The 9,302-nt window shown below is 48.4% G+C and overlaps 1 protein-coding gene across 1 annotated transcript; it reads left to right on the top strand.

The window, feature by feature from the left end:
• On the top strand, positions 1–8,386 carry RAB33B (RAB33B, member RAS oncogene family). Its single transcript, XM_064149537.1, has 2 exons — positions 1–420; positions 7,547–8,386. Exons 1-2 carry the CDS (start codon positions 172–174, stop codon positions 7,988–7,990), a joined length of 693 nt encoding a protein of 230 aa, XP_064005607.1. The 5' UTR covers positions 1–171; the 3' UTR covers positions 7,991–8,386.
• The last annotated feature ends 916 nt before the right edge of the window (positions 8,387–9,302 follow it).

Genomic DNA, 9,302 nt, shown 5'->3' with positions numbered 1-9,302 from the left:
GGGGCGGGCGGCGCTGCCCGGGCGGCGGGACGGGGCGGTGAGTAACGGGCCGCGCTGCCCGGGCCGGCGAGGAACGGGCGGCCGGACCGAGCGGCAGGAGGGCGAGGAGAAGAAGAGCGTGGCGGCCGTGATCCCCGTCCCCGAGGCGTTCCGCCTGGGTGCAGGGGAGCGATGATGGCGGCGGCAGCCGAGCTGGAGTCCTCGCTGGAGCTGAGCCTGACGGGCAGCGGCGCGCTCCCCGGCGGGCTGCCCCCGGCGCGCTCCCGCATCTTCAAGATCATCGTCATCGGGGACTCGAACGTGGGCAAGACGTGTCTCACGTACCGCTTCTGCGCCGGCCGCTTCCCGCAGCGCACCGAGGCCACCATCGGCGTGGACTTCCGTGAGCGGGCGGTCAGCATCGACGGCGAGCGCATCAAGGTAGCGCCGCGACGGGAGCGGGCCGGGGCGGGGGGTGTCGCGGCTCTCGCCGTCCGTGCACGGCCGTGTCGGTGCCGCGCTAGGCCGCCGGCCTTGGGAGCGCTGCCCGCCGCGGGCCTTGCCCGGCCGCAGGCTGGTGGGGCGGCAGGTAGCGGCTCACTCGCCGGGCCCCGACCCAGCTGCTGCCAATAATGAGCTGGCAGATGAGCAGGGAGCACAGGTGGAGGAGGGCACAGGCTGTGCAGTGGGATCTGCTGGCGGCTGGTGAGCACGGAAGGGCTCTCAGCTGAGGGGAAAGGGGTGAGGTGCGGCTGCCCAAGTCTGAGCCCTGGCGCTGAACACAGCGGAGGCTCTCCTGGCGGGGAGCTCATTTAGCCTGGGGCACCTCTGAATGTGAAAGACCAGAGCTGGACTTGTACGTGAAGTGCACCTGGTTGATAGATACATTTTACTGGGCGTGCTGAAGTCACCTGCGGTTTAGACTGCTTGCTGCTTGCAGGTGCAGCTTGTTGTCTAGGAATGCCATGGCTCAAACCAGAATCTAACTACAAATTGCCTTTACCGTTACTGCCGGTCTGTATCTATCACAGTGTTTGATAACACGGAAAAGGAGTAACAGTAGTCTGGGCAACCAGATCTAGTTGAGAGGTGTCCCTGCCTGTTGCCTGTGGGGTTAGAGTAGATGATCTCTGAGGTCCTTTCTAGCCTAAGCTGTTCTATGATGCTTTTGCAGCTGTTATCACCAGGCTTTGTCATGGAGCTGCAAGCTGCAGTTTTTCCTTGCTTGCTTGATCAAAGAAGCTGTGGGGGGCATCTGAGTCCATTTGCATTCATTGTTCTCTTATTGTTTTCACCTGGTATCTGTGTAGTTTACTGCTCTGAGTGAGAATCTTGGCTGCACTTTCTGAAACCAGTGAATTGCACTTCTGAAATGCTGTGCTCTGGTCTGTTGCTGTCCATGTCTGAGGGAGATCCTCTTGGCAGTGCCATCTTCTTGGCTGGCATTTTCCCATCTCTGGAGAGAAGAAGAATGTAGCCTAATGCAGGGTGGTGAGATGCTTTGCATGGGTTATGTACGTTGTGTTAGGTGGTTTTGCTGCATCACTGAGACTGCTACCTGCTGAATAGAGCAGTTCTGCTTGGGGCCGGCAGAGAACTGAGGGAGGTGCTTTTGAGAGCCGAGGGAGGTGCTTTTGAGAGCCGTTTTCTGGGAGGTTGCCTTTCAGCTTTAAAAGGAGTAAAGTTTGTCATCGTGGCCAGGACTCGAGCTCTGTGTTGTCAAATACGCACCAGTTTCTGAGCTTGCCAGCTCCTCTCCCTCCTCTTTGCCTTTGCTGCTTGTAGCAGTGAGCTGCAACAGTGCCTGTCGAACCGGGCAAGCTGAACCGAGTTACTTCTCTCTTTCTGTGCTCCAAAGGGCTTGCTCAGCAGAGGCATTTTCCTTCTTCCACTGCAGGAGAGGATAAAGCAGCATCTTCTCTTTCCTTTCTCTCCCTCCCCCAGCCAGCTGGATGGTCATCTTGTGCTGCTGCAGAAGTGAGCGTTTCCCTGGCAGCTGGAAAAACGCTGTGTCACTGGCAGCAGCACAGGCAGGCACACTTCTTCTCACCGGGGGTCTCCCACACCAATTGTGCAGAGTTCCAAGACACAGGGGCCAGCCTACTGCTTGGTAGCTTGTAGAGCAGCCTCACGTGGAACGCTGGATGGTGGCTGGATGAGAGGAATGAATTAAAGCTGTCAATTTTTTGCCTTCTAAATGTTGTTCTTCCTAAACTGGTCTAAGTGTTGAAAACAATGATGTCATTCTGGCCTGACCTACATTAAAAGAGCAGTGGATGCAAATTAAATTCAAAGAGGAAAGTCCAAACATGATGTTCTGTACCTTTGAGCTCTTCACGTCGTTGTTTTTTTCCCCCATCTTCTGAAAGGAGAGGCTGTTTACTGTTCTATCTTCATTAAATGCCAGTTATGTTTCCCAGGATGTTATAAACCATGCATGCTAAAGGAGTCTTTGTTTAAAAACAGCTTTTCTGCACCCACAGAAAGGGAGTCAGGAGGTGGGAGGTGATAGCTGACTCAGTATATTTAAGCACCATTTGTTTTCCCGAGGGAGTGTGACAAAGTGACTCTGTCCACAGGTTTATTAGCAGATTTGCCAAGCACACCTTTTGAAGAGCTGTTGTAAAAATGTATGCACCCTGGGAGATGGATGGTATTGAACTAATGATGAAACAGTAACCCTAACGGTAGTTCCTCAAGGCACATCTGTCATCGTGAACATTTTCAGTGTTGTTTTTCAGCAGGGCAAATATTTTTGGGGGGGGGGCAGAAAGGGAGTGATCTCCATTCACCTGGCAAGAGGCAAAAAATGTGAAGGTTTCAGTCTTGGGGAAGGATTTGTCTCTCAGTACCAATAATCCTGTGCCAAGAATATGAACATTTTTAGTTTCAGATAAAACCCTTCAAGCCTGAAAGGTCCACCTAAGGAACATTAGGAGGGACTGTAAGCCTAGTTTGGAAGATAGGTAAATCTCGAATTGAATTTCCCCTTTTGTGCCCAAGGCTGGCAGCAGACTTGCAGATCTGCACTTGACTTACGTGTGGCTCTGTGAATGAGGTGGGGAGAGAAGTGCAAGCTGTCAGCTGCCTGTGGAAATGAGCTCTTTGATAGAGCATTTCCCAAGATGATCTCCTAACGTTACATAGCCTGAACATAAGCATTACTCTAGTCTGTGCATATTTCTTCTCTCGTTCATTTGTCAGATTCCAAATGAATGAGCCTTTTTCTGTAAGACTCCTGACTTTGTAAGGTGCCTAGAACTGGAAATATCTTTCATCTGGGTATTGCATTCATCTCAGCCAGATGTTGGTGCTTGTATTTATTCTGGTTGTCTAAACTGCCTTGACAAACTATGCAGTCGGTTGTGTTTAGAGTGTAATACTAGGGCAAGTAGGTCTAAAAGGAGATGGATTGCAAGTGACTACTGTCTTCTGCCAGTAGAGGCTAGGGAGACTTGTCTTCTTTTCCTAGGAATGGCCTTTTTAGGTGCAGCAATGGATCTAAGGTGTCTCTGGGTGCTGTTGCTTGGACTGGTGATGGACCACATTTATCTGTTTTGGAGATTTCAGATGAGAAGTCAAAGATCAGATGCACAGAGCAGGAGGTTGTTGTATTGTTGCCAGTCAGCTATGAATAAAGTTGATAGTGAAGTGTGATGTTGTTACTGTCTGTGGTGTTTCCCCACTCAAAGGAAGGCACTCAAATTAACACCCTTTTGGGAGCCATGTAAAATGCTTTTGTTTGATGTTGTACTAGTCAGCCACTGATTGACAGCAGGAATTGAGCAGGCTTCATGTGGCTGCACAGCCCCCAGGTCCAGACCACAGCTACATCTGGAGCTGTAAGCTAACTTCACTCAGCACTGCAGAGACATGAGGGTAGTGAACACTGGAACAGGATGCCCAGGGATGTGGTTGAGGCCCTGTTCTTGGAGATGTTGAAGATCAGGCTCTGGGCAAGCAGGTCTAGCTGAGGATGCTCCTGCTGACTGCAAGGAGGTTGGACTCTATGACCTTTGGAGGTCCCTTCCAACCCATTCTATGTTAGGTCTTGCAGTTGGTGATCCAGGTAACACACTAGATTTGTATTCACTCTTGCCTTGTTCCTGCATGAAAAGTTCATCCTTAATCTTCTATTTTTTTTGTTGTTCATGTTTAAGGGCAAAACCTTAAGTGGTACCAACAAACATTGGTGAAAATTGTTTTAAAATTGGGCTTCTATGCTAGCCTTGTTTTTTTTCTCTTGTCCAAAAGCCCATGTCAAGTATTAATAGCTTCAAAGAATCAGTTAATTTACAGGAATGCTTCAGGAAACATTGCAGTTGCTAAGCTGCCCAGGGAGGTGGTGGAGTCACCATCCCTGGAGGTGTTCAGGAGGAGCCTGGATGGGGCACTTAGTGCCATGGTCTGGTTGACTGGCCAGGGCTGGGTGCTAGGTTGGCCTGGATGAGCTTGGAGCTCTCTTTCAACTTGGTTGATGCTATGATTCTACGATTCTATGATCAGAAGCCACAGATAACTGGACTGGACTAGATAAGCCCAAGCTGTTCTGATGTTCTTGTGAGAATTCTCAGTTCCCCTGATGAAACCAGGAACTGCCATTTCCACCTGCTCCCTCTCCAGTTTTTCCTTAGGGATGGGTGCCCATCCTTCAGAAAACATAACCATCACTTGCTCTTTTCCCTTCATTCTCTCACACTAGTGAGTCAAGCCATCCTGTGACTGACTCGTGTCCCTGGACCATCATCTCTTTTAATAGTCCTGGGCTTAGAGGAAAAGTCTTTATTATTAGTTACTGTTACCAAGACTTTGCATCTGCTTCCATTCAGTTTCACCCTGTTTCTGCTGTCCCAGCTTTCAGAAAACGTGATGCTGTGATGATCCTCTCTGAGTGTGATGCATCTTAGCTCGCTGCCATCAGCAGATTTCCCTGACACTTGGTGTGTGAATTTAATAACAAAGACACTGGTAGAAAACGGTAAACAAGGCAGCACTCCAAACACTTGCGACTTCTGAGCTTTGCTGAAGCAATTTGGATCAAAAGAGTGCAGCACTGTGGTAATGGGAGAACAGTTTTATTAAGGGATAAATGCATGGGAACAGGTTGAGTTTTCAGTTCACCCTCGTTATTTAATAGTCCCTGAATTCTCAGTCCGATGAAGACTCCCTTCCCAGGAAGGAAAGGAAACATTGCTGCTCAAAAGCTGGAAGCTAGAGGTCCATCACTGGAGGATTTGATTCCAATAGATAGCACCACAGAGAAAGCTTTGTTCGGGCTTTGGTGGTGGCATTGTTATTCATAGTTTGTTTGATTCTGTTTCCACAGCAGGCAGTTAACTTCATGCTAACAACAACAACACTTTGGGGAAGATGATGGTGTTTTAGACAATAAGAAAAATGATTATCCAGTCCAACCTCCCTGCCAAGGTAGGATTACGCAGGGTAGTTCACACAGTAATGCGTCCAGGTGGGTTTGGAAAGGCTCCAGAGAAGGAGACTCCACAACCTCTCTGGGCAGCCTGCTCCAGGGCTCTCTCACTCTCAAGAAATTTCTCCTCATGTTGAGCTGAAACCTTCTCTGTTCCAGTTTGTGTCCATTGCTCCTTGTCTCCTTGCTGCTGACCACCCAGAAGAGACCCTCAGCCACTTAACACCCACCCCTCAGATATTTGTGTATCTTGATTGTATCACCTCTCATTTTTTCCTTCTCAGGACTAAGCAGCACCAGGCTTCTCAGTCTCTTTTTGTAGGGGAGATGCTCAAGTGCCCCAAGCATCCTTGTGTCTCTCCTTTGGGCTCTCTCCAGCAGGTCTCTGTCTCTCTTGAACTGGGGAGCCCAGAACTGGGCTCAGTATTCCAGGTGTTGTTTCACCAGGGCAGAGTAGAGTGGCAGAAGAAGCTCCCTAGAGCTGCCAGGTGCACTTTTCCTCATGCACCTGGGATGAACAGGTTACATCATCTCTTCTTCCTGGCTTCAACCAGGAGCAGCTCTGAGGACCAAGATGTTTCAGAAATGGTGTGGTATAGGTTAGAGTGGATCTCTCTCCCCCAGTAACTTACTGTAAATCTGCCTGAGAGAATTCACTGCAACTCAGAATTTGCAAAGTCAGAGAACAAAATAGTTTTATTTAGTTTAACTGTAAAAACACAAACTATTACAGAATATAGCAACCTTAGAGGAGGTGGTGATGGAGTGAAGTAGCCAAGCAGCCAAAACAGCATCAGGGGAGGAGAGAAGTGAGCACAGCAAAGTACTGTGTCCAGTTCTGGGCTCCTCAGTTCAAGAGAGATGTTGAGGTGCTGGAAGGTGTCCACAGGAGGGCGCCAAAGCTGGTGAGGGGCCTGGAGCACAGCCCTGTGAGGAGAGGCTGAGGGAGCTGGGGGTGTGCAGCCTGCAGCAGAGGAGGCTCAGGGCAGAGCTCATTGCTGTCTGCAGCTCCCTGAAGGGAGGCTGTAGCCAGGTGGGGTTGGGCTCTTCTGCCAGGCAAGCAGCAACAGAACAAGAGAACAGAGTCTCAGATTGTGCCAGGGGAGGTCTAGGCTGGATGTTAGGAGGAATTTGTTGGCAGAGAGAGTGATTGGCATTGGAATGGGCTGCCCAGGGAGGTGGTGGAGTCCTGATCCCTGGAGGTGTTGAAGCCAAGCCTGGCTGGGGCACTTAGTGCCATGGTCTGGTTGGTTGGGCAGGGCTGGGTGCTAGGTTGGGCTGGATGAGCTTGGAGGTCTCTTCTAACCTGCTTGGTTCTGTGATTCTATGAAAGCAGCAAAGGACAGGTACAAGCTGTGCTTCCAGATACAGAGTTTTGGATGCTCCAATGAATTTATGTTAACTTACCCATTGTTGCCATTTTGTGGCCTATCCCTGCCACGTTCACTTTGTCACTCACAGACTGCAGCACTTTTCCGTTTCACCTTTCTCTGTTCTTAATTTTTATGTCCAAGATAGTAGCTCAAACACCTGCAATACAGTGTCCAGTTCGGGGCTCCCCAGTTCAAGAGAAACAGGGACCTGCTATAGAAAGTTCAGCAGAGAGCCATGAGGACGAATGGAGGACTTGAGTATCTCCCCCCACAAAGAAAGACTGAGAAACCTGAGGTTGTTTAGTCTGGAGAGGAGAAGGCTGAGAGAAGGTCTGATGAAGTTATACAGATATCAGAGGGGTGGGTGTCAAGTGGCTGGGGCAAATCTCTTTAGCATGGTCAGCAGTCGTAAGACAAGGAGCAAGGGATACAAACTGGACCAGAGATGGTTTCAGCTCAACAAGAGGAGTGTGTGTGACAGCAGGCTGCCCAGAGAGGTTGTGAATTCTTCTTTGGAGGCTTTCCAAACCCACCTGGACGCATTACTATGTGAACTACCCTGGGTGACCCTGCCTTGGCAGGGAGGTTGGGCTGGATCATCGCTGGAGGTTCTTTCCAACCTCTAAAGTGCTGTGATGATGTAAGAGCAGATTTGCTTCAAATGTGATAAGTGAATAGAATGGTGTTGAGCTACAAGTGCCTGGTGTTGCTTTCCAGCAGGAGCAATGAGCCATTCTTTCTTCTCTTGCTGTCTTTCCCTGTGCAGATCCAGCTGTGGGACACGGCCGGGCAGGAGCGCTTCCGGAAGAGCATGGTGCAGCACTACTACAGGAACGTGCACGCCGTGGTGTTTGTGTATGACATGACAAACATTGCCAGCTTTCACAGTCTGCCAGCCTGGATAGAGGAGTGCAAACAGCACCTTCTTGCCAATGACATACCAAGGATTCTTGTTGGAAATAAATGTGACCTGAGAAATGCTATTCAGGTACCTACGGACCTGGCCCAGAAGTTTGCTGATACTCACAGCATGCCCTTATTTGAAACCTCTGCCAAAAACCCCAATGACAATGACCATGTGGAGGCCATATTTATGACACTGGCTCACAAGCTTAAAAGTCACAAGCCATTAATGCTTAGTCAACCCCCAGATCGTGATGAAATACATGTAAAGCCTGAACCAAAACCTACCATGACCTGCTGGTGTTAAATGGTGCTATTATCACCTTGTCTTGGTTGCAAATGCTTCAAAATCATCTTGGCAAAGCTGCAGGTTTTGGTAGCAATTCTAAAGAATCTCTTTGGCACTTTAATTTGGCTTTTTTTGGTTTGTTTGTTGGTTGTTGTTTTTTTCTTTCCCGGTGTAGGTGTGCCCCATCTCATGTTCTTGCACTTTGGTGATCGTGCTTCCTGAATTACTGAAGTTTCACTATAAATATACAGGAAAGTAGACTTTCAAGTGAAGCTTTGACAAAGCAACTCGAGCTCTGTGCTGCCTGAGATTGTCTTCGTGACTTGTGGTAAGGTTAGAAGTAGTAAGCTAGTTCACTAACCTCCTTTTTGTTGTTGTTGTTGCTACTTGCAATGGAATAATATAGGAGCAAAAGTGGTTTGTGAGAAGCCAGATAGACAGCTTGAATTTTGGGTCAGCAAGTGGGGAGGTTTATGGCATGTGAAGGAATAGTTGCTGGCTGCTAGCACATTGCTAAGCAAACAGTTTGATTAAAACTAAACCCAGGGCTGGTCAGGTAAAGTTTGGGCTGTCAGTGTAGGTGCAAATTGTCATCCACTGTCAACTTCCATCTGTTTCTTCATGGCAACAGTAAGAGAATTGACAAACTTATCCCTACCTCTAGGTACTTAAAACTTCTTTAGTTTTTCATAATGATGATGTAAGACTGAACTATGCATTCCTTGTGGGAAAATACTGTAGCACAGGATTAGGGGTAAATTTGGGACTACAGCTGTCCATAACTTCTCTGACCTTACTAAAACTTCAGTGATGACTTCTTTCTAAAGATGCTGTGTTTGAGCTGAGTGTCCCAGGGTAAGTAAAAACAAGCAAAGAAAAGATTGAGTGCAGTTGACAGAAGCATCCTGATTTTTTTCAAGGGTAGGGTTTTCAGAGGAGATGGTGAATGCTTTTCAGATACCTTAAAGCAAAATGCTCTTTACAGCCAACTGGATAACATATTTTAGAGATGGAAAATGGAAGAAAATGTTAGGAACATGGGATTTTTCTTAAAATACCTCTGACTGCAAAATAAGTTAGCTCTTGGAATGTGAACTAAATCTGTTACAGATCTTTTTTTATGTTAAAACCTGCTTGTAATGCCATGCCTGTGCGTGGGGCATCCTTGGCATCGCTGCTGTGAGCAAGTAATGTGTTGGGTCAGATGAGGGCATCTCCTTCTCTAGAGCCTTCTGTGTCCTCATCGTTACAGGCATTTTATTTCAGTTCTGCCTGAAGTCAGGCTTGGTGATAAAATGGTGCTAGGTGGCACATAATTAACACAGAACAA

Source organism: Pogoniulus pusillus, chromosome 10 (genome assembly GCF_015220805.1).
Source record: "Pogoniulus pusillus isolate bPogPus1 chromosome 10, bPogPus1.pri, whole genome shotgun sequence".
In the NCBI taxonomy this organism is placed as follows: Eukaryota; Metazoa; Chordata; class Aves; order Piciformes; family Lybiidae; genus Pogoniulus; species Pogoniulus pusillus.
This window is presented reverse-complemented; position numbering and strand designations above follow the sequence as displayed.